Source organism: Salvelinus fontinalis, chromosome 35 (genome assembly GCF_029448725.1).
Source record: "Salvelinus fontinalis isolate EN_2023a chromosome 35, ASM2944872v1, whole genome shotgun sequence".
Classification (NCBI taxonomy): Eukaryota; Metazoa; Chordata; class Actinopteri; order Salmoniformes; family Salmonidae; genus Salvelinus; species Salvelinus fontinalis.
The window spans coordinates 32,530,656-32,555,591 of NC_074699.1; the positions used below are offsets into that span (position 1 = coordinate 32,530,656).

Below are 24,936 nucleotides of genomic sequence, written 5' to 3' on the forward strand. Positions count from 1 at the left end.
CACCACCACTTGTAACACTAATACTTCTACTACCACTACTACTACTACAACCACCACTAATAATAACAATAATGAGTCTCCACCTTGTCCATGCTGAACAGGGCCTGGTACTGTGGTATGACAGCATTGCGTGGCTCCGTCAGGATCCTAACCAGGGTCTCCTCATCCAGGCTGTGCAGGGGAACCACCACAGGCAGGCGCCCCACGAACTCGGGGATCATCCCAAACTCGATGAGGTCCCGGGCCTCCACGTGCTTCAGGAGCCGGTCCTTCTCCTTGATCTCCAGCACGGCGTCCATCTCCGCTCCGCTGCTGTTGGCCAGGTCTGCGGCCGCAGCCGCCCGACGCCCCTGTCCCATATTGGACGGCGTGCCGAAGCCCAGATACTGCAGAGAGGAGGAGGGATTCAGTTAAAGAGGGACAGTTCTGCTACTATAGGCTGATGTTGGCTGAGTTTGGACTTATGTTGCATTGTCTATTTTTTCTTCTTTTTTTCTCTTTCTTCTCCATAATAACAAAACATATATACAGTGCATTCGGAAAGTATTCAGACCCCTTGACATTTTCCACATTTTGTTACGTTACAACCTTATTCTAAAATGGATTAAATAACAAATCCTCAGCAATCTTAACACAATACCCCATAATGAGAAAGTGAAAACAGGTTGTTAGAAATTTTAGCAAATGTATTAAAAATAAAAAACAGAAATACTTTATTTACATAAGTATTCAGACCCTTTGCTATGAGACTCGAAGTTGAGCTCAGGTGCATCCTGTTTCCATTGATCATCCTTGATATGTTTCTACAACTTGATTGGAGTCCACCTGTGATAAATGTAATTGATTGGACATGATTTGGAAAGCCACACACCTGTCTATATAAGGTCCCACAGTTGACAGCGTATGCAAAAACCAAGCCATGAGGTCAAAAGAATTGTCCATAAAGCTCCGAGACAGGATTGTGTCGAGGCACAGATCTGAGGAAGGGTACCAAAACATTTCTTCAGCATTGAAAGTCCCCAACAACACAGTGGCCTCCATCATTCTTAAATGGAAGAAGTTTGGAACCACCAAGGCACTTCCTAGAACTGGCCGCCCAGCCAAACTGAAAAATCAGGGGAAAAGGGCCTTGGTCAGGGAGGTGACCAAGAACCTGATGGTCACTCTGACAGAGCTCTAGAGTTTCTCTGTGGAGATGGGAGAACCTTCCAGAAGGACAACCATCTCTGCAGCACTCCACCAATCAGGCCTTTATGGTAGAGTGGCCAGACCGAAGCCACGCCTCAGTAAAAGGCATAAGACAGCCCTAAAGACTCTCAGACCATCAGAAACAAGATTCTGTGCTCTGATGAAACCAAGATTGAACTCTTTGGCCTGAATGCCAAGTGTCACGTCTGGAGGAAACCTGGCACCATCCCTAAGGTGAAGCATGGTGTTGTGTGGATGTTTTTCAGGGACTGGGAGACTAGTCAGGATCGAGGCAAAGATGAACAGAGCAAAGTACAGAGAGGTCCTTGATAAAAACCTGCTCCAGAGCGCTCAGGATCTCAGACTGGGGCAAAGGTTCACCTTCCAACAGGACAACGAACCTAAGCACACAGCCAAGACAACGCAGGAGTGGCTTCAGTGCATGTCTCTGAATGTTCCTGAGTGGAACCCGATCAAACATCTCTGGAGAAGCCTGAAAATATCTGTGTAGCAACGCTCCCCATCTAATCTGATAGAGGTTGAGAGGATCTGCAGAGAAGAAAGGGAGAAACTCCCCAAATACAGGTGTGCCAAGCTTGTAACGTCATACCAAAGAAGTATCGATGCTGAAATCGCTGCCAAAGGTGCTCCAACAAAGTACTGAGTAAAGGGTCTGAATACTTATGTAAATGTGATATTTAAGTTTTTTATTTGTAATAAATTTGCAAATATTTCTAAAAAAAACATTTTTCTTTGTCATTATGGGGTATTGTGTGTAGATTTATAAGGGGAAAAAACAATGTAATCAATTTTAGAATAAGGCTGTAACGAAACAAAATGTGAAAAAAGTCAAGGGGTTTGAATACTTTCCGAAGGCACTGTATATACATACACACAGGTGAATCTGCTACGAATACCCAAATCCTCTTGACCACCCCTTGAACCTTCCTAATCCCACCCACATTTGCAGTCTTTTCTGACCCAAGGCCGAATCCTAACTTGAGATAGGCCTATGCACAAATAACTTGGATTGTCACGCAAATCGTGTTAAAGTCCATTTTTACACACACCAATTTCAAGTTATGATTTGGTTCACAGTGACTGGACTCTATCAGGTTGAGAGCATTGTAAACACAACTACAGCTCTTCTCATTTACCTTGTAATGTCATGACGATACAGTGCCTTCAGAAAGTATTCACACCTCTTCACTTTTTCCACATTTCATTGTGTTACTGCCTGAATTTAAATGGAATAAATATACGATTTGGGGTCACTGGCCTAAACACAATACCCCATAATGTCAAAGAGGAATTATGTTTTTAGAAATGTTTACAAATTACAAAAAAATGTAAAGCTGAAATGTCTTGAGCCAATAAGTATTCAACCGCTTTGTTATAGCAAGCCTTAATAAGTTTAGGAGTAAAAGTTTGCTTAGCAAGTCACATAATAATTTTCATGGACTCACTGTGTGCAATAATAGTGTTTTGAATGACTACCTCATCTCTGTAACCCACACATACAATTAACTGTAAGGTCCCAAGAAGTGAATTTTAAACACAGATTCAACCACAAAGACCAGGTTTACAAATGCCTTGCAAAGAAGGGCACCTATTGATAGATGGGTGAAAAAAAGCAGACATTGAATGGCCCTTTGAGCATGGTGAAGTTATTAGTTACACGTTGGATGGTGTATTAATACACCCAGTCCATACAAAGATACAGGCGTCCTTCCTAACTCAGTTGCCATAGAGGAAGGAAACCTCCCAGGGATTTCACCATGAGGCCAATGGTGACTTTAAAACAGTTACAGAGTTTAATGGCTGTGATAGGAGAAAACTGAGGATGGATCAACATTCATTATAGTGACTCCACAACACTAACCTAATTGCTTGTAATCGTTAAGGACTGGGGAGTTTTTCGGGATAAAAAATTTACGGAATGGAGCTAAGCACATGCAAAATCTTAGAGGAAAACCTGGTTCAGTCTGCTTTCCACCAGACACTCTGAGATTAATTCACCTTTCAGCAGGACAATAACCTAAAACACATGGCTAAATCTGGAGTTGCTTACCAAGATGACAGGGAATGTTCTTGAGTGGCCGAGTTGTAGTTTTGACTTAAATGTACTTAAAAAATTAGAAAGCGAAGAACTGAAAATAGTTTCTAGCAATGATCAACAACCAATTTGACAGAGCTTGAAGAATTTTTTTAATAATAATGGGAAAATGTTGCATAATCCAAGTGTGGAAGGTGCTTCTACAAAGTATTAACTCAGGGGTGTGAATACTTATGTAAATTAGATATTTCTGTATTTCATTTTAAATAAAATTTACTAACATTTCTAATAAACACTTTTTCACTTTGTCATTATGGGGCATTGTGTGCAGATGGGCGAAAAAAAAAGAAGAAGATATTTAATCGATTTTGAATTCAGGCTATAACAACAAAATGTGGAATAAATCAAGAGGTATGAAGACTTTCTGAAGGCACTTGATCAAAGAGCTTCAGAGTCCAGGATACATTGATTCAGTGCAATATCACTTATAGTAACACCAAAACCCCTGCACTTACAAATGCAACCCTGCCACAAAATGAAGAGTCTGTCTGAAATATCAGCCTCCCTATCTAGTCTAATATAGTACATTTGGCCAGAGCCACACAGGGACGGCAGCCTAGTTTCATTCTGTATTGACTGTTTGTTATTTGTGTACAGTTTTTTTATTGTATGAACCACTCCACAAGAAATTCCTTTACAGAAAAAGTCGTTATTAAAAATTTGAAATTCAATTGAAATAAAATTCGGAATTAAAATTGACATTGACATTGAAATGTTTACCTTTTCACACTTCCTCATGCTGATGATCCGGTCCAGGCCGTTGAAGGCACCGGAGGCCACAAACAGGATGTTGGTGGTGTCCACCTGGACCGTCTCACCTCTCAGCTTCCTGGAGTTCTTCTCTGGGACGTTGATGACAGTACCCTCCAGAAGTTTGAGTAGACCCTACCAAACGACCACCAAACAGAGGAAATTATAAGACACACACAATGTACAATACCCCAGTGTTTCCTAAACCTCTTCTCAACCTCTTCCAAACCTATAAATGTTTTTGCACCAGGAGAAATTCTCTCATTACCTCTCCTCATCCTCGAACATCTTTGCCCTAGTCATTTCTGGGCGATCAAACATGCGTCTAGAGCAAATATTGCGAAGAGAGGCAACAGCCAAGATGGTGGAAGGGTACTGAGGGAATTTATCACATGGTGCTAAACATGTTTTATTTATTTTTTACTTTTGATTTAACTCAGAGCATTTTTTGATTGTCTGAGTTTCAAGGGCAACTAGGCACTGAAAGTTATAAGACACAGGAGCTTTCCAAATAGACAATTAAGGAAGTATCGCCAAGTAAAGTTTGGATGGGAAACCACTGTAACAGGTATGTATGATCCCATGTTGGAATCCTTGTGGAAGATCAACAAGTCAACAAGTGTGTTTTTTACAGACAATGTGGTGAAAGGTCAAGGAAATCTGTTATGAAGCCAGAATCTACAGGTTTTATAACCGACAGGGCAAAAAGTGTTCATGGCAGGACTGTACCGCCTGACAGTGACAGATCTACATATCTATAAATAATCTAACCACTATCATATCTATCTATACACAGTATACACTGACCTGCTGTACTCCCTCACCCCCCACGTCTCGTAACTGGTGGATTCCGGGCACACTGCCAATCTTATCCACCTCATCCAGGAACACGATGCCTGCGAGGGCCAATCAGTGAAGAGACCGAGAACCAATCACCGTTCAGAGTGAGTTAGCATACAGTATATCAACATTTTTACCACACAAGAATATTTGGCTTCACCTTGGTTCGTCACACATGCAATATCTATGTTGCACAGCAGTCATGAAAAATGTGGGCCTACATTGTCCCTCTTTTCTATTTTTAAAGGTACAATAGGAATAAATCATTGCGCCATTTCCTGGTTATTAAAATTCGAATGGTTCGCTTAATTTCAGTGTATGCGACAAAATAAGTATTGAATAGTGTAGAGCATCATTGTACCATCTAAACCACTAAGAAATATATTTTCAATAACTAAAAACATATTTTTTCCAGATGTTTGAAGATGGTATACAAAACTCAAAGTAAAACGAGCAAAAATGGGAAGCACAGAAAAATAGCAGACATAGAACGGATCTACTGCTTCTCAGACATACTTTCAATGAGAATGACAGATCTATTACATTTCTATGTGCATTTGGTCGGGCCATCAAAAAAGCTGCCTACTGTGCCTTTAATTCAGTTATTTACTTTCAAAAACATCCACTCTTAGGGCATTTAGAGAAGTTGATCTGCTACAAGTACAGTAACTGATTAGCTAGTCGGACAGATGGCATGTTTCATAAACTTATCTTTATCCAATGAAATCACTCACCATCAAAACTCTACCAACTCTTAGGACAAGGACTGAAGTTGATGTGCTTCAAGTACAGTACTTGATAAGATAGTCATACTGATGTCACATTTCACACACAACCACAGACATTCACATACACAAGTAAGTAACACATTGTAGCATGTACCTTGTTGTGCTTTCTCAACAGAGTTGTTGGCGTCTTGGAGGAGCTTGGCCACCACAGACTCAATGTCTTCGCCCACATAGCCTGCCTGGGTTAGCGTGGTGCAGTCACAGATGGCGAAGGGCACATCCAGGCACCTAGCCAGTGTCTGGGCCAAGAGGGTTTTACCTGCAATATGGATGTCAATCAATGTCAGGCAATAGGAAACACCAACGCATTCATTTTACAACTTTTGTTTAAAGGAATACTACACTAAAAAACCTTTGCGTTAAAGGAATACTACACTAAAAAACCTTTGTGTTAAAGGGATACTTCAGGATCTTGGCCTTTTATCTACTTCCCCAGAGTCAGATGAACTCATGGATACCATTTTTATGTCTCTGCGTGCAGTTTGAAGGAAACTAACTAGCACAATCACAACAAACTGCATGTCAGCAGTCAGCTATTCTAGAGCCCTTTCAGTACAGAGCAAAAACTGTCATGATGGTGACTTTGAGTGTACTATTGCTTTAACGCAATTTGTGTTTCCTGTAATATAGATATCAAAGCCAAGAGTCCTATTACAACTTATTTTGTATGTGTTTTGTTTGACCCCTCTTGGGAACTCGTAAAAGACTACATACGACTACGCAACAGATGACATTCCTGGTTGTAAAAGTTGATGTTAGCGTATAGCAATTGACTTTAGAGTCATGTCAGAAAGCGTGACAATAATGCCATCTGTAATGCCATAACTGTGTCACCTTATGCAGAGCAGTACAGGGTGAATTCAGGCCCTAGGCGCAACTCTTACTGTCAGTGTCATAACTGTGTAAAGTCAGTTTCCATCCACCCTTATGAGCATTTATGACAACTACTACTGTATGTCATTACTACCCTACGCAGGCCTTATGACAGTGTAGGGCCAATTAAAGAGCTGACTCAATGACAAACTGTTTAATCACAGAGGGACACAGGAGACTCTGCTCAAAGTAGTACACTATAGTAGAAAAATACTTCCCTTATAGATTGGCACCTTCTCCACTTCTTCCAAAGCTCACCTGATCCGGTGGGTCCCAGCAGCACGATGTTGCTCTTCTCCAGTTTGATGTTGGCGTGGTGAGAGTCGAGCACCTCGCCCCCCCTCTTCTCCTGGGTAGGCTGCTGGCTCTGCTGCTGCACTGACGCACCCAGCGCATTGCCATGGGGATTGATCCCAGCGATCTGCAGCAACTCTGAAAGAACAGACAGAGAGGAGGTAAAGAAAGGGAGGGAATGGAGAGGAAAGGGGGGGAGAGAGAGAGAGAGGTCAGCTAGGAACGTAGTGCGCTATATAGGGAATAAGGGTGTTGTGTAGAGATACTGTGAGAGTGAATAAATATTGGACTAAGGCACAGTGTATTGTTACTATGTGGAGAGATATACTGTATATACCATGTGCATGATTAACAACAAGGTTACTAGGCCACTATTTGTCTGTCTGAATTTCTGTCTGATTGTCTTTGTCTGTCTGTATTTGACCACCATATCCTCTGTCTGTCTGTCTGACTTACTGTAGATGTCTGAGAGAGCGAACATTGGAAAGAGACTATTAGCGAGCTAGAGACCATTTTGGTGAGAGAAGTGCTGAAAGCCTGGCTGCATGTAACTGATATTCTGTACGAGTTACTGTACCACTTACTCGTTAATCTGTGTTCATCCTTTTGTCTTCTCTAGCTCCATAGAATGAGAGTGAAAGTTGTCATCTGACATTGTCACTAGTAGTGTTATCTGACATTGTCATTAGCCCAAAGTCCTGTTCAAACAGGACTTTGGGCTAATGGGGCGGCAGGAAGCCTAGTGGTTAGAGCATTGGACTAATAACCGAAAGGTTGCAAGATCAAATCCCTGAGCTGACAAGGTACAAATCTGTCGTTCTGGCCCTGAACAAGGCAGTTAACCCACTGTTCCTAGGCCGTCATTGAAAACAAGAATTTGTTAACTGACTTGCCTTAGTTAAATAAAGGTTAAAAAAAACTGGGAAAACCTTAAAGTAACTGTCCAGTGAAAAGCTCCCTTTTAAAAGTTCATTATCTGTTAACTCATACCCAAATAATGTTGTTGACTCATCATATACTCGTATTTGTGGCCAAAGCATAAATTGGAGAAAAAACACTTAAAAACACCTCAAACTTTTATCTCAAACAAACCATTTTAAAAAATGCTGCTATTTCCTTATAGAGGAGGATTTCATCAAGCTGGCCAGTCAGCGGTCTACCCATTTTTTGAAACATTTTTCATGAACATGAAAAATTTTTATGACCGGTATACGCCATTCTGTTGTTTGGGTACGCCCACACCCCAAAAATACATTTTAACATACTTAATTACCATTTTTGGGAAGGAAAACTATTTCACTTATATTGTAATTAATCATTTGTCATATTTTATAGAAATCTGGAAACCCTGGGTCGTTACTTGGATCCATGGATGAGGAAGGACTGCAAGAGATGGCGTTTTATTTTTGCCTTTAAAAGCCATTGTACACATGCCAAACCATTGCAGAGGAGCCTGCAAGAGAACACTTTATCCTACCATTCATTCCATTCAGCTGTGATTCTGTTTTACATTACACATGGGCTAATGCAATTTGTTAACCTGAGTGAATGTCATGCTGTTACATTTCAAGGTGCACAGTAGAAAAAAACTGCCACTGCACTTAGTATGCATCTCGATAGTATAAAGTCGCTTCCTCTAATCTCCTCTTCTTCTTCTGCACTAATTTGAAGACATATGATAGCTACTCAATAGTTCCTTTCACCTGTCACAAGTTCATTCACAGATGGAGGAAATAAGTTGCGAGGAAGGGAGAAGGCCATTTCAGACAAATGAAATACAGAGTCAAACTGGAGATAGACAGCTCAGGGATTGGGACGGTACCAACCTCGTGGAGTAAGGGAGGCCTGCTTCTCCACCTCCGCCTGTGGCTTGGTGCCCGCTCCCGGAAGGTTATTGTAGATGCGCTTGTAGTGGTTGTAAACAGCCACCGCCAGCACTTTCTTTGCATAGGACTGTCCAACAACGTACTTATCCAGGTAGGCATAGATCTGAAAGACAATTTGGTAACACTTTACATAAAGCATAATGCATGATGCAGTTATAATGCATTACAAGACTTATCATAAGCATCAAAGACCCTCCTTACAATGTCACATTATCATAATCTTATAATGATCCTAAAAGAACAGCCATTTTGAGTCAGTTGAAAATGTCCCACATAGTGAAAAAAAATATATTATATGCTTATAATAAGACATTCATTATAAAGGCTCATACAAGCCAATAACAAGTTATAAAGCATTATATCTACAGGCTTTAAAGGGGCTATCGTTGATTTGTACATACGTTTTTGGATTTTGAATTTGAGAGTGTCTACATTTCTCCAGCCCCATTCCCCAACCATAGCTGTTTACACAAAAAAGTGGCGGGGTGGCCGCATTGTTGTTGTTTGAATCCCAGATTGCCACTGTAAGTAAAGTGTTATGTAAAATGTTACCAATAAGTTCTGCAGACAGTTTATAGACACATGTCCCTCTTTGGTGCTTTTGTCGTACAATCTCTACTTGTTCTTCTTTCAGTGGTATGGCGGATGTTACAAAGCCCGGTAAGCTATAACTTAACACGGATGACTGAACCACCCATTGTCTGACAGACACAACAAGTGGATGTGTTGGGATATTGCAAGAGGACAGACAGTAGCTGGAAGGGTTGAATTCAGTTTGAATGAGATGTATCAGTCTGATTTCACATTATTGTGATTATTTTGGTAACACTACTTAAAGCCTGCGAGTATAATGCAGTTATAATGCATCAAGACTTGTCATAAGCTTATATGACCCCCTTATAATGTCTAATAATCATCCTGATTACCATATACTTTTTAAAAGTCTGTATGTTTATTGGATAGAGAGAGATACAGGTGAAAGATAGAGGAGTGTGCTGAAATAGCAGTGGGCCGGATTAGAACCCAAGCTGCAGCGGTATGTGTGCACCCAGAGGCAGCGGCTTAGACCACCAGACCATCCTACTTTTCTTCTTGTCCCACTTGTTAACACTTTACTTAAAGCCTGCAGGTATAATGCATTGTAAGACTTGTCCACTGTACCTTTTTAGGAGGAGGGGGAGGTTTCTGCTGGAAGGCCAGTTTGACGGCCTCGTTGGCTGCTTCCTGCTCCTTATTGAGACTCTTGCTGGAGTCGGTCTCTGACAGCACCACAAAGAAGTGATGACATTTCTCACATTTCACAAAGCGGGTTGAAGCTAGGAAGAGGGAGGGGGGAAGGATGTTATGGCACCAACTAAGCCGGATCATGATATTGCTAGTGGGGGGCATAAGCACACAAACTAGACCTGTGTTACACTTAGCTGCTCTGTGACTGTGACCCATTTGTTACATAAGGACTTTATTTGTTAGTAACACGCAATATGTCTGACAGCTGTTGCCCAGTAGTCTGGCATTCCGAAAAGATGTGTGAGCTGCACTGAGCCAGTAGATACTAGGTAAAGAAGATCAGATGAAAGCTAGGGTAACACCATATTCTCTTAAATGCTGTTCCTTCCACATGATGTGCATGTCACTCAGACTGGTACTGGTACTTGTACATGTTATAAACCATATGTTCAATTAATTCAAATAAATTAAAAGAAAGTAAGTGTCAGGGTCACGGCACAATTTGCTAGCCTGGGTTCCCAATCTGTTTGTGCTGTCTTGCCTACTTGTGTGGTCAATTGGCATATCTTTGGCATAACAACGACCATATAGGAGTTGGCCATACAGCACAAACAGATCTGGGACCAGGCTAACAGTTTGCTGCTTGTTTCAAAGCACTTTTCAAAGCACTCAATTTCTCATAATTGAGATTTGCTCCTGTGCCAAGCTTGACCGTACACAATTCCTCTCCTCTCTTTTCAATTCCTCTATTTTCAAATGTGCAAAGAAAAGTAAAACACTTACACACAAAGGTTTCTACATGAGTGCAGGCATCTCCACACTTGGGACAGCGTAGCTGGCTGCCTCCTTTTCCGGAGCCACCGGAACCTCCTCTTTTCCCACTTCCTGCATCACCAACTGATTTCTGTCAAGAGTGGAAGAGCAGAGGATGTAGATTAGATTAGACTGTAGCTCCTGCTGGGACTAGATCATTCACCATGAAGGAAGTCATGAAGATATTATAACATTCAATGAACTTTACTTATAGCCAACAGGTATTTTTTATTATTTTACCTTTATTTAACTAGGCAAGTCAGTTAAAAACAAACTCTAATTTTCAATGACAGCCTAGTGGGATAACTGCCTTGTTCAGGGGAAGAACGACAGATGTTAACCTTGTCAGCTTGGTTACTAGTCCAATGCTCTAACCACTAGGCTACCTGCCTAGGCTACCACTAGGCTACCTGCCTAGGCTACTTGCTGCCCCAATGCATTATGATGTGATTGCAATTAATTGTAAGAATTGTCATCATAAGCATGTGTGACCTCCTTATAATGTCTTATTAATAGTAACAACATGTTAATAAGGCCTGATTTTGACATACCTTTCCTCCATCACCGGAGCCATCTTTGACATCTTTTGATGAAAAACATACAGATGATTCGGAGAATGATCTCACAGGAACTCTTCTGGTTAATCGGACTTTAGGTGTTCCTGGTCTGCTAATAGAAAATAACTGGACTCTGGTGGAAGAGATACCTGTGAACGTACAAGCAGATTCAATCAACTGACCTACTGTTAATGTACATTTTCTAAATCAGCAAAGGAAACGTTGAGCATATTACTAATCAATAGATAAAAACACCTATATTTCCTCATACATGTCAAATATGAATGCATAAGGGGGCATGTCCCTGAAAGCTCCCCTAAACATACATTTATTCATAACATGAAAATGTTGACAAAATCTTTGGATAAATAACTAAGTGTAATGCATGCACCACCACTGTATGGTTCTTCTTGCGTAACAACACTGTAAATCAAGTTCACATCAGCTTAGCTAGCTTTAGCTACAAGGCTAGCAGGTAGATGTTACAGGTTCCAACTTTGCAAAACAACCATATTACCCCATTTCACATTAGTTTGCTTTTCTCAACACCTCATATTCATTGTTTGTGCTGTATCTGAACATTATATGATTGTGCAACTTGCAAGCTGGCTGGCTAGAAGACTAACGTTAGCTAGCTAGCCAGCAAGTTAGCTAGCTAGCAAAATAGGCTTACCTTTTTGAGAAGTTATGAACAATCTCGCCGCTGATCTGCATGTGCATGACATTATTTTATTTAAGTCGACAGAAAAGATATAAATAGGAATGTGGGGAATATCACAGAGTAATAAAAAAAACTAGCCAAAGTATATGTTGACTGGCAGGCTAGCTAGCTAGCTTAGCTGGCTAACGAACCAGCAGTAGCGTTGGTAAATAGAGCACACTGTTTAGTTTAGCCAGCATTAACGTATCCAGTCTGTGGCTCTGCTCCGAAACTGTAGAAAAGGAGTTGAAAATAGGATGTAATTATAATGCAGAACAATATCCATAATATGAATGTGTTATTATACGTGGAGACTACATCTAGCTAGAGAGCGGAGACTAACGTGGCAGAACAAGTATCAAGTAACTTAACGTTCTAGCTAGCTTGCCAATAAAGTAGTTTAAACATATACTTACGATTATACTGGCTTGAAAGCCAAACAAATACAATCATCGATGAAATGTAAATCAAATGACACTGTCATGCTGTCAATACCACAGAGGGTGCGAGTTACACAACCCTCATGTATTTGCTTATGTGACAGTGTATTCTTGAGTGATGTAACCAATGAATGGTGTTATGATGGGCCATTCAGAAGAGAGCAGAAAAAAACGTATACCCTTTGTATAGTAGGTTGTAGATTGTAGATCAAGAACAACCAGAATAAGATTCGAACAGAGCAGATATGACTCTGGATTCGAGTAATATGGACAACCAATAATTATACTTCAAGAGAGGATGAACAAAATACACTTCCCCGTACAGCTATTATTATTGGCTTGAGCTCAAGGGCGATTCCACGCCAGGCCAAACCAAAAATATTTAGGGTATCTCAGATTGTTCTGGCAATTCTCACATAGAAACTTCATTGTGAGGAAGTAAGTTTGACATGCTTTTTAAATGTGTATCACAATTTATTTAATAAAAACATATGTATCTTGATGAAAGTGGCTATTTTAGGCCTCTTTTAGACCTACAGTATCTGTGAATGGTACATGATACAGTCAGACAACATCTTGGTGTCATTATACTCCTTATAGTGTGCTCTAATCTGATTCTAGACCAAATTTCACACATAACAATATGTTTTTTTGTATTTCTTTTTTTTACCTTTATTTAACTAGGCAAGTCAGTTACAATGACGGCCTACACCGGCCAAACCCGGACGACGCTGGGCCAATTGTGTGCCGCCCTATTGGAATTCGGTACATTAATCAATAATAACCCTGAAAAGAGTCGACTCAAAAATAACAAGTAGTAGAAGTAATATAAGAGGTAGTGTGCATCGTAATAATGGACTGGATACAAGTATAAAGTGGGTAGTGGAATCAATAGTATATATTAGAACAACAGGGTTGACTGTGTGTGTGTGTGTGTGTGTGTGTGTGTGTGTGTGTGTGTGTGTGTGTGTGTGTGTGTGTGTGTGTGTGTGTGTGTGTGTGTGTGTGTGTGTGTGTGTGTGTGTGTGTGTGTGTGTGTGTGTGTGTGTGTGTGTGTGTGTGTGTGTGCGTGTGTGTGTGTGTAAGTTTGTGTATAAGGGTTGTATGTTTGGGTATTCAGTGCAAGCAATTTCTAAGATACATATAGTCTCTCCGGTGCAAATAGTCTCTAAGCTGCAGGTCTGTGCAGGGAGACAGCTAAGTTTAGCTTTTCAGAAATCTGATGGCCTGGTAGTAGAAGCTGTCTCAGATCCTGTTGGTCCGAGACCCGATACTCTGATACCTTTTCCCAGATGGTAACAGAGTGAACAGTCTGTGGCTCGGGTGACTGAAGTCCTTGACGATCTTTCGGGCCTTCCTCAGACACGCCTGGTGTAGATGTCCTGGAGGGCAGGGAGCTCTCCCCCATTTATGCAGTGGGCCAGCCGCACCATTCTCCTTTCGGTTGAGGGCGGTGCAGTTGCCGTTCCAGGCGGTGATGCAGCCAGTCAAGATGCTCTCGATTGTGCAGCTGTAGAACTTATTTAGGATTCAACGGCCCATGCCACATTTCTTCAGGCACCTAGGGTTGAAGAGGCTCTGCTGCACCTTTTTCACCACAATGGTGGTGTGATTGGTCCATGTCTGGTTCTTTGTGATGTGCACACAGAGGAACTGAAAGGTTTTTACCCTCTCCCAGCAGCCCTGTCAATGACAATAGGAGAATGCTCCTCCCCCTGTTTCCTGTAGTCTTGTAGTCCTTGGTTTTGCTGACGTGGAGTGAGAGGCTGTTTCTAACCTCCTCCCTGTATTCTGTCTCGTTGCCGTCGACGATCAGACTCACCACTTTCGTGTTGTCAGCAAACTTAATGATGTTGTTGCAAACGTAATGTGTGGCCACGCAGTTGTAGGTGTACATGTTTATGTGTAACTCTGTATTGTTGTTTTTGTCGCACTGCTTTGCTTTATCTTGGCCAGGTCACAGTTGTAAATGAGAACTTGTTCTCAACTGGCCTGCCTGGTTAAATAAAGGTGAAATAAAATAAATCCAATAAACATGGTGTTTACCCTGTAGAACCACGACTGCGTGACCTCACACAGTTCCAACTCCATCATCAAGTTTGCTGACGACACAACAGTAGTAGGCCTGATTACCAACAACGACGAGATGGCCTACAGGGAGGAGGTAGGCACTCTGACGGTGTGGTGCCAGGTAAACAACCTCTCCCTCAACGTCAGCAAAACAAAGGAATTGATCGTGGACTTCAGTAGGAACTAGGCTGGGCATGCACCCATCCTCATCAACGGGGCCGCCATTGAGACAGTTCCTCTGCGTACACATCTCCGAGGCGCTAAAATGGTCAAACCACACGGACACTATGGTGAAGAAGGAACGACAGTGACTCTTAAACTTCAGGAGGCTGAAGAAATGTGGCCTGTCCCCGAGGGCCCTCACAGTGTTCTACAGGAGCACCATCGAGAGCATGCTGTCAGGCTTTATCCCAGCATGATCCGACAACTCCACCTCAACTCCACCTCTATACACTGAGTGTACAAAACATTAGGAACACCTGCTCTTTTCATGACATACACTGACTAGGTGGATCCAGGTGAAAGTTCTGATCCCTTATTCATTTCACCTAAATCCACTTCAATCAGTGTAGATTAAGGGGATTTAGAGTAGGATTTTTAAGCCTTGAGACAATTGAGACATGGATTGTGTATGCGTGCCATTCAGAGGGTGAATGAGCAAGACAAAACATGTAAGTGCCTTTGAACAGGGTATGGTAGTAGGTGCCAGGCATACCAGTTTGAATGTGTAAAGAACTGCACAGCTGCTGGGGTTTTCATGCTCACCAGTTTCCCGTGTGTATCAAGAATGTTCCACCAACCAAAGGACATCCAGCCAACTTGACACAACTGTGGGAAGCATTCCCTGTGGAATGCTTTTGTCACCTCGTAGAGTCCATGCCCTGACAAATTGCTGTTCTGAGGGCAAAAGGGGGTGCAACTCAATATTAGGAAGGTGTTCCTAATGTTTTGTACACTCAGTGTACAACAGACTATTACAGGTGGCTATATAAAAGTATAAACAAATACGCTACCAGCTTTGGATCTCTTGGACTTGAATCATTTCCCATTATAACCAATTTCCCTAAAACAAATATGTAGTTTGTTACATCGTTGTTTCAATGATGAGTCAGTCTAAGTAAATCATTAGATCTGAAGGCAAAAATGTACCAAATCCCATGGTTTTTAAGAGATCCTATAGAATGTTGTTTGTTTGATACAGTCATTTTCAATGAACATGTGAACATTCCAACTTGTCTCAACATTCCTTTGTCAGCCTGCGAACATTCTATTGCATAGACTCCCATACAACAAAATATATAAAGATGTGAAAAACATAGAACAATTGAATGCCATCAAACCTTTGACACCCGAAAGTGGACACATTTTTGGTCTGGCCCATTGACTATTCGCTGTAGATATATGAGCCTAAAAGGGAACACACCATGTCCTATTGTAAAATCTTGGTGAACAAAATGTATACATTGGTCTCATATGTCCATATTTTCTGTAATGTATAGACAAAGGTTTTAGGCTTTAGGTTTTTAATAGAAGTCTGTGGTTTTAGGAGATCAATAATCATGAAGTAAAGGAGACGAGGAGAGGAAGGAAGTAATTTAAGAATGTTGAAACACGCCCCTAAGCATCACGGAAGTGCGTGCAAGTAATGTCATATGACTTGTTCAGAACGAGAAATAAAATGTTGCTAATCCGTGAATAAAAGTGGACCTAAACGGTGAATGATATCCAAAGCAAACACGGTAATATTGACCCTATGTATTTTTTTTTTTAACATATTTTAGTTTTTGTCATTGATCATCGGTTTGCAGGTAATAACTTTGTGAGATAGCATATCGTACCGTCGTTAGCTAACGTTACAGCTTAAGCATTCGTCACGAGTGGTGACTAACGTTAGCTAGGATGGCTAACGTGAACTAGACATAGACATTCGACAAAGTAGCCAAATAAAATGAATGCAAACTGGTGTTAGCTGACGGTTCTCATCAACCCCACCTCACCTCTTTAGTTACTAAAGAGATAAACAAGCACACGCTGAAAGATGGCTAATCAGTTTCAGAATCATCTTACTTCCTTCCTTCCTTCCTTTAACAGGAGGATATTTAATACCAGCCTATTAGCTGCATACTAGCCTTCGTCTTCTTGTTTCCACAGAAATGGATGAGATAAGAATATCTCCTGATTACAACTGGTTCAGAAGCACAGTGCCACTGAAAAAAGTAAGCAAAAACACCATATCCCATTCCACAATAGCATAGCTAGCTTTATCACTACAGTTGATTCAGTTGCTGGCCATTCGCATAGCCCGTATGAACTCAATACAGTAAGATTTAATTGAACAGTTAAACTATATATCTTCAGTTTGTTGACATTTACGAGTCCAACACCACAGTCTTCTTAAATATCCCTTTCATTGACGTGATCCCATCTAGAAACACAGTTCTTTGTTATAGAATTTGCTATAATATTACATGGAATGTTTTGCATTTATGGGTTGTACGTTCATGTTTCACCTCTGTATCATCTCTCTAGATTATAGTGGACGACGATGACAGCAAGGTGTGGTCCTTGTATGACGCAGGCCCAAAGAGCATCAGGTGTCCCATCATATTCCTTCCCCCTGTGAGTGGGACAGCAGAGGTGTTCTTCCAGCAGGTCTTAGCCCTGACAGGCTGGGGCTACAGAGTCATCTCAGTGAGTCACTGTGAAAGAACACCTTTATGGCTTGTAATATCTTCAATTCATTAAGATATTCATCATCCACAGTCAAATGACCAAGGCACTTCTTTTGGAATATTAGATACACTAGACTGAGTCCACTCTACAGGTTATGTGATGCTTATTTATTCAGTGTAGAGGCAACCAGTGCAAAGCAAACATTTTGGCTGTTAGGCCCTCCTCCGTGTTTTTTCAAATTTAAAATAAAAAGCCTTTTATATGAAGAACTTTGGACAAACTGTATTGGGACTGTATGGTGAGAATTTAGAATTGATCAGTGATGGATGAAAGACCACGTCTAACGAATGCTGGTATTTTGATATTTGACCTACACTGTTAATATAACTAATATAACAGTAAGACAAGCAAAACTGAGGAGTGTAATTAAGTCTAATGCTTTTATAAGCATCTTTATGAGGCTGGTATATAGTTTTAATTGCTCTATAGGTTCATAAAGGTGTTTTCAGATTTTTTTTGACCAAATAGTAAGAGAGAATGACAGTGGGGAAAGATAGAGGGAGGTTGTGTGAAAGGGCAGTAGGCTGGATTTGATCCCATGCCGATACTAAAGACGCGTGCTGGAGGCTTTACTTCTAGACCAGCCAGGGTACAATACAAGTCTATTCTGATGTAGGAGTAGAAAACTTTCACTAGGCTATATTCCAAGTGATTTTTATTTGACCCAGGCACCATTGAATGTCATGACAGTAACATCACACTGAGTGGCATAGAGTTGATTCTGGTTGCTTGTCTGTAGCTGCTAGGTTCATCTAGTGCTTTTAGCTGTTAGAGATTTGGTTTTGTTTTAGAACTGTATGCAAAAACAAGGATAAAACACATCCGAAGCGAAGAAGTTTACCCAACACAGGAGCATTTTGATCTGGATTAAATGTTTTAAAACTAGCCCCAGGGGTTCTGGATATATTCTACAAGTTAAGGTTTATGAAAATGACTTGTTTTTTTCTCTCTCGCTCAGCTGCAGTATCCTGTGTATTGGGATCTCTTGGAGTTCTGTGATGGATTTCGGAAGCTTCTCGATCACTTGCAATTGGACAAGGTTTGTATTACCATGGAAAACTTGTAACGCTAGTCTTTTATGGTTTTACAATGGTATGACCTGGAATTATGCAAAACCGACAGCTATAATGCGTTTTTAATATAATAATATATGCCATTTAGCAGATGCTTTTCTCCAAAGTGACTTAGTCATGCGTGCATACTGCATACATTTTACGTATGGTTGGCACCGAGAATCAAACCCACAACCCTGGCGGTGCAAGCACCATGATCTACCAACTGAGCCATACAGGACCATATTATTACACAATACATTATTACTTGTTATAAACATGTATGAGCCTTTATAATTGTATTATTATAATTTGTAGCAAATGTTCAATATAGTCATGATCATTGTGAGACATAAGGGACTTCCATTATAAGGCGTGTCATAAGCATATATTCTAAGTGCAGCGTAATGCATTAAGGCTAAAGTGTCAGACTATTTCTATTGTTATAGGTCCATCTATTTGGTGCTTCTCTGGGCGGCTTCCTGGCCCAGAAGTTTGCCGAGCACACACACAAGTCTCCCAGAGTCCACTCTCTGATCCTGTGCAACTCCTTCAGTGACACCTCCATCTTCAATCAGACATTGACAGCCAACAGGTACAGTCCTGGGTTGTATTCCTTAAGGAACACTGTAGCAAAATGAAAACAAGCATTTCTTATTGGACAAGTCCAAGTAGTCCTGCCCTGTTTGTCTGTTTTGTTCGATTTGGTGCCTAATGAATAAGACCCTGTTTTACCCTTACCGTGCTGTGGAGGAAGAACAGGGTCGTGTTCAGTGGACTAACGTTGTGGAGCGGTGCAGATAGAAATGAATAGAGCTGACACGATTCCTTTCTCTACATGTCAGAAAGGCAAGATTTTACCCTGCTGAACGCGACCCAGGTGTTTGCCAAAACGCAAAACATAGCCTTTGTTTATGGTCTGTCATTACAAATGTAATATGTGTGATGTGTAGGCCTCCGTAGTTCATTAAAGTTACATGTTTGCCAGTCTTGTCTTTTTTGGTTTAGCCTTACCATTTAGCTTTGAGCCGCAGAAGTTTCGCTATTCTCTACCTGTTGAGTCATTCATACAGGGACGCCATGTTATTTCTTGCCTTCCAGTTTTTGGTTGATGCCCGCCTTCATGTTGAAGAAGATTGTCCTGGGGAACTTCGCTAAAGGACCTGTCGACACCAAGATGGCCGACGCAATCGACTTTATGGTCGACAGAGTAGGTTCCAGACCTCCACTAAAGGGGTAATCTGAAATTGTTTTGGTAAACAACTGAGGGATTGTCTAGAGAAATGTAACCACTCAAATTCACAGCAGAGATGCATATTTTGGGTTTTGATGAGGTATGACAGTTACCACCTCTCTCTCTCTCTCTCTCACCCCCCCTTCTCTCTCTTTCGCTCTCTCTCTCTCCCCCTCCCTAGCTGGAGAGCCTGAACCAGGGTGACCTAGCCTCCAGACTAACACTCAACTGTCAGAACTCCTACGTGGAGCCTCACAAGATAAAGGACCTGGCCGTCACCATTATGGATGTAGGAGGAACTGCTGTTCATTTGCAGCATTTTATTTCCATTATTGTTTACTGTACATCTCATTTTACATATCAGTAGGGATTGGCTGTTTTGTGGCTTGTGGGTGGGTCATTGGAGCTGTAACCTGCATGTGTTCTGTGCTTATGCATATGTATGCGACTGTGTATGTGTGTAACTGTGTGTGTGCTACTTGTTTGTGTGCGTGTTTCATTTGGTTTAAAGGTGTTCGACCAGAGTGCCCTGTCACACGAGGCGAAAGAGGAAATGTATAAGCTGTATCCAAATGCCAGACGGGCTCACCTCAAAACGGGTGGAAACTTCCCCTACCTGTGTAGGAGTGCTGAGGTCAACCTATACATACAGGTGAGCACATCAGAGTTGGTAGAAAAGACACACGAACTGTACCATTTAAACCACCAGACTGATATGATAAATATTACACAATATATGTCATGTCAGGGGATATATATGTGATGTGACTTTCCCACAGAAATTCATAAGAAAGTGAAGTGATGTCTGTCATCAAAACCTCTTTTGTAGCACAGATGCGGCTGGTTGGGTTAGCCTGGAGAGGAAGCCGTGGTATTATCTCACCACTTTAGTATGTTTATCTTGTATATTTCAGACTCAGCTGGTGATGATAGTGTCAACTGTTCTACTCTCATACCGCTCTCACCTCAACCTGTTTGGATAATATGCTATTTTATTTTTTGCCAATATTTGCTGCTGCGCATGTTGTATTTTGTGGAATTGATTTAGTGCGACATTGTTGTAATTTCTCAGCTCTTGTCATTTTATTTTCTCTGGAAATGTGAAGAGTTGATCCCTACAGTAGTACTATGTACCAACAATGGATACTTGACTTACATCAAAGAAGTCAGCACAATTGGTAACTATCTGTTACCAAATGGTACATAGTGATGCTTGTGGCCTATGACCATTTAACTTCTCTAGGGTAGGGGGCAGCATTGGGAATTTTGGATGAAAAGCTGCCCAAATTAAACTGCCTGCTACTCAGCCATAAAAGCTAGAATATGCATATAATTAGTAGATTTGGATAGAAAACACTCTGAGATTTCTAAAACTGTTTGAATGATGTCTGTGAGGATAACAGAACTCATATGGCAGACAAAAACTGAGAAAAAATCCAACCAGGAAGTGGGAAATCTGAGGTTTGTAGTTTTTCAACTCATGGCCTATCGAATATACAGTGTCTATGGGGTCATATTGCACTTCCTAAGGCTTCCACTAGATGTCAAGAGTCTTTAGAACCCTGTTTGAGGCTTCTACTGTGAAGTGGGGGCGAATGAGAGGGGATTGAGTAAGGTCTCTACCAGAGTGCCATGAGCTGACCACGCGCGTTCACGTGAGAGTTAGCTTGCGTTCCATTCCAATTCTAAAGACAAAGGAATTCTCCGGTTGGAACATTATTGAAGATTTATGTTAAAAACATCCTAAAGATTGATTCTATACATCGTTTGACATGTTTCTACAGACTGTAACGGAACTTTTTGACTTTTTGTCTGCACCTAGTGATCGCGCCTCATGAATTTTGATTACTGGGCTAAACGCGTGAACAAAAAGGAGATATTTGGACATAAATGATGGACTATCAAACAAATCAATCATTTATTGTGGAACTGGGATTCCTGGGAGTGCATTCTGTACTCAGATTATAGCATGGTGTGCTTTTTCCGTAAAGTTTTTTTGAAATCTGACAGAGCTGTTGCATTAAGGAGAAGTGGATCTAAAATTCCATGCATAACAGTTGTATCTTTTAGCAATGTTTATTATGAGTATTTCTGTAAATTGATGTGGCTCTCTGCAAAATCACTGGATGTTTTGCAACTACTGAACATAACGCGCCAATGTAAACTTAAACTCACTTATATAAATATGAACTTTACCGAACAAAACATACATGTATTGTGTAACATGAAGTCCTATGAGTGTCATCTGATGAAGATCATCAAAGGTTGGTGATTAATTTTCATCACTATTTCTGCTTTTTGTGACCCCTTCTCTTTGGCTGGAAAAATGGCTGTGTTTTTCTGTGACTTGGCTCTGACCTAACATAATCGTTTGGTGTACTTTCGTCGTAAAGCCTTTTTAAAATCGGACACTGTGGCTGGATTTACAACAAGTGTATCTTTAAAATGGTGTAAAATACTTGTATGTTTGAGGAATTTTAATTACGTGATTTTTGTTGTTTTGAATTTGGCGCCCTGCAGTTTCACTGGCTGTTGACGAGGTGGGACGCGTCCCACATACCCTAGTGATTAAGGTTGTTTCTATAGAAATAGCACCATAGTAGTAACACAATGAAATGGCAATAAGAAATATGCAGGAGCCTGCACTGCTGGATTCATCACAAACTCACATGTTTAATACATTAACGAGGCTACACTACTAGATGTAAGTGTCTGAGAATTGTTAGAACATTCAACAGTGTGGGGTTACCTCTCTTTCTGTCATGACTTTACTTATTGTACCTGCAAGTTAGCCTTGTACCAACATCCTGATCTCAAGCTTACATTCTGTAAGGGTGGTCATATGAGGCTTCCTGCAAGTAACTTCATATGGACTATTTCTGAACATGTTCTCTCTGTCTCGATCCCTCTCCTCAGATTCACCTGCGGCAGTTCCACGGGACGCGGTACGCCGCCATCAACTCGGACATGGTGAGCGCCGAGGAGCTGGAGGTACAGAAGAGCCACCTGGTGAATAGTGCCAACGACCAATGACGAGACTGTTACCCAGCACCTTCTCCTCTCTCCCAGCTCTAACCGACAGGCCAGAACCATAGAATTGGATTGGCTGATTCTGATTCTGTGGGGCAGAACTATGGGAACTACGTTTCCCTGACCAGCAAAACAGCCAAGAAAATGTCAACCATAGAAATTAGAATGAGTCAATTCTATTTCTGTATTTCTATGATCTCAACTATCATCACCACCCAGTCGCCACGACTGGTCACACACGGATCTATGGATCCACTTGTTAAGAAAGGTCATCTCTTCACCTGATCTCCTTTCTGTTTTTTCTACGATATTGAATACAATCAATCCACAAGTTGAACTGATACTATTTTTACTTTACAGTTAAAAATATATTTTAATTATCACTGTTACTGTAAATAGAGCGTAATTGGCTACGTTGCTTTGAGAGAAGAAACGCCATACGATGCCATGTTATGAACCTTTTGCCTTATGTGATATAAATCTCATGCATTTAATTGATGTTGCACTTTTGAATTCCATGTTTTTCCTTCTATGTTTATGGTTAACTGCCAACCGTGGCGATACTCAGTAAGCTAGAAAACCTGCACTGATTAGATATACAGCTGAGGATGTTAGTCGGAAGAAATGATGTATAATGTTATATTTCATTTGTAATTGAATAAAACCTTGAAAACATGCCATGTGGGTTTTTGTGTCATTTCAACCAACTTTCTATGCATTTATATAGGTTGTTATATGCTGTTATGAATGCCTACATCATATTTGTGCTGGAATGATGTAAAGCACAATAAATGCATTATGCACAAGATGTCATGTTGATAGCACATTTTTCATAATGCTGGGGGTTGGTCTATTGCAGGGATCATCAACTACATCCAGCCACGGGATGATTTTTCTTTTCTTGAGCGGATGGTCATGGGGGCCGGAACATACACTTACCGCTCAAAAGTTTGGGGTTACTTAAAAATGTCCATGTTTTTGAAAAAAGCACTTTTTTTGTGTCCATTTAAAATAACATCAAATGGATCAGAAATTCGGTGTAGACATTGTTACAGTTATAAATGACTTTTGTAGCTGGAAACTGCTGATTTTTGTAATCTACATAGGTGTACAGAGGCCCATTATCAGCAACCATCACTCCTGTGTTTCAATGGCACGTTGTGTTAGCTAATCCAAGTTTATAATTTTAAAAGGCTAATTGATCATTAGAAAACCCTTTTGCAATTATGTTAGCACAGCTGAAAACTGTTGTGCTGATTAAAGAAGCAATGAAACTGTCCTTAAGACTAGTTGAGTATCTGGAGCATCAGCATTTGTGGGTTTGATTACAGGCTCAAAATGGCCAGAAACAAAGAACTTTTTTCTGAAACTCATCAGTATTCTTCTTCTGAGAAAAGACGTCTATTCCATGCCAAGAAATTGCCAAGAAACTGAAGATCTGACACAACGCTGTGTACTACTCCCTTCGCAGAACAGTGTGAACTGGCTCTAACAGAATAGAAAGAGGAGTGGGAGGCCCCGGTGTACAACTCAGCAAGAGGACAAGTACATTAGAGTGTCTAGTTTGAGAAACAGACGCCTCACAAGTCCTCAACTAGCAGCTTTATTGAATAGTACCCTCAAAACACCAGTCTCAACGTCAACAGTGAAGAGGCGACTCCGGGATGCTGGCCTTCTAGGCAGAGTTCCTCTGACCAGTGTCTGTTCTTTTGCCCATCTTAATATTTTTTTTTTTTATTGGCCAGTCTGAGATATGGCTTTTTCTTTGCAACTCTGCTTAGCTGGCCAGCATCCCGGAGTCGCCTCATTAACAATGTCTACACTGTATTTCTGATCAATTTGATGCTATTTTAATGGACAAAAAATAATATTTTCTTTCAAAAACAAGGACATTTCAAAGTGACCCGAAACCTTTGAACGGTAGTGTAATTACAAATAATTTGTAAACTGCAAATGAACTGCAAGAAGCCCAAACAGATATATTATTGGAATATAACGTACTTTCAAACCTTGCTTATCACGTGTCTATTATTCGTGGAAATAATTGGGAACAGATTTACCAAATTAAAATCAATTGAAGCTGATTTCTTGGTGTTTTTACAGTTTGTTATATTCAACAACAAAAAAACATTGTTCAGAAAACTTGGGAGGCCAAAGAAAACCACAGAATTTGGCCCGCAGGCTGCCAGGTGGGGAACCCTGGTCTATTGGTAGTGCTGCTGCCACCTGGACCACATGACAGTGAAGGCAGCAGTTTGATCCCCTGTTCCACCACTCACTCTCCACTATATCCCTGTCATCTATTTCATCTGTTTTAATACGTCAATAAATCTTCAAAAAGACAC

The 24,936-nt window shown here is 40.9% G+C and overlaps 2 protein-coding genes across 3 annotated transcripts in view; one reads left to right on the plus strand and one right to left on the minus strand.

Moving 5' to 3' along the window:
• The window catches only part of clpxa (caseinolytic mitochondrial matrix peptidase chaperone subunit Xa), a 20,247-nt gene extending 7,524 nt beyond the window's left edge, over nucleotides 1–12,723 (minus strand). Inside the window, exons 1-11 of one of the 2 annotated variants that reach the window (XM_055900004.1) lie at nucleotides 12,449–12,720; nucleotides 12,006–12,264; nucleotides 11,327–11,481; nucleotides 10,746–10,866; nucleotides 9,897–10,051; nucleotides 8,676–8,838; nucleotides 6,814–6,987; nucleotides 5,777–5,941; nucleotides 4,862–4,950; nucleotides 4,025–4,189; nucleotides 84–386 (exon numbers count right to left, since the gene is read on the minus strand). In XM_055900004.1, the coding sequence (XP_055755979.1) occupies nucleotides 84–386; nucleotides 4,025–4,189; nucleotides 4,862–4,950; nucleotides 5,777–5,941; nucleotides 6,814–6,987; nucleotides 8,676–8,838; nucleotides 9,897–10,051; nucleotides 10,746–10,866; nucleotides 11,327–11,481; nucleotides 12,006–12,057 (1,542 nt within the window). In that variant the 5' untranslated portion in view covers nucleotides 12,058–12,264; nucleotides 12,449–12,720. Of the gene's footprint in view, nucleotides 1–83; nucleotides 387–4,024; nucleotides 4,190–4,861; nucleotides 4,951–5,776; nucleotides 5,942–6,813; nucleotides 6,988–8,675; nucleotides 8,839–9,896; nucleotides 10,052–10,745; nucleotides 10,867–11,326; nucleotides 11,482–12,005; nucleotides 12,265–12,448 lie in introns of both variants that reach the window. The other variant, XM_055900005.1, reaches the window with a different exon arrangement.
• A 3,437-nt stretch (nucleotides 12,724–16,160) lies between these two features.
• Nucleotides 16,161–23,267, plus strand: spg21 (SPG21 abhydrolase domain containing, maspardin). The gene is made up of 9 exons (XM_055900014.1): nucleotides 16,161–16,281; nucleotides 16,694–16,758; nucleotides 17,072–17,233; nucleotides 18,234–18,314; nucleotides 18,777–18,922; nucleotides 19,429–19,537; nucleotides 19,743–19,850; nucleotides 20,073–20,213; nucleotides 22,478–23,267. The coding sequence occupies exons 2-9, from the start codon at nucleotides 16,696–16,698 to the stop codon at nucleotides 22,592–22,594; spliced, it is 927 nt and encodes a 308-aa protein (XP_055755989.1). The 5' UTR covers nucleotides 16,161–16,281; nucleotides 16,694–16,695; the 3' UTR covers nucleotides 22,595–23,267.
• The last annotated feature ends 1,669 nt before the right edge of the window (nucleotides 23,268–24,936 follow it).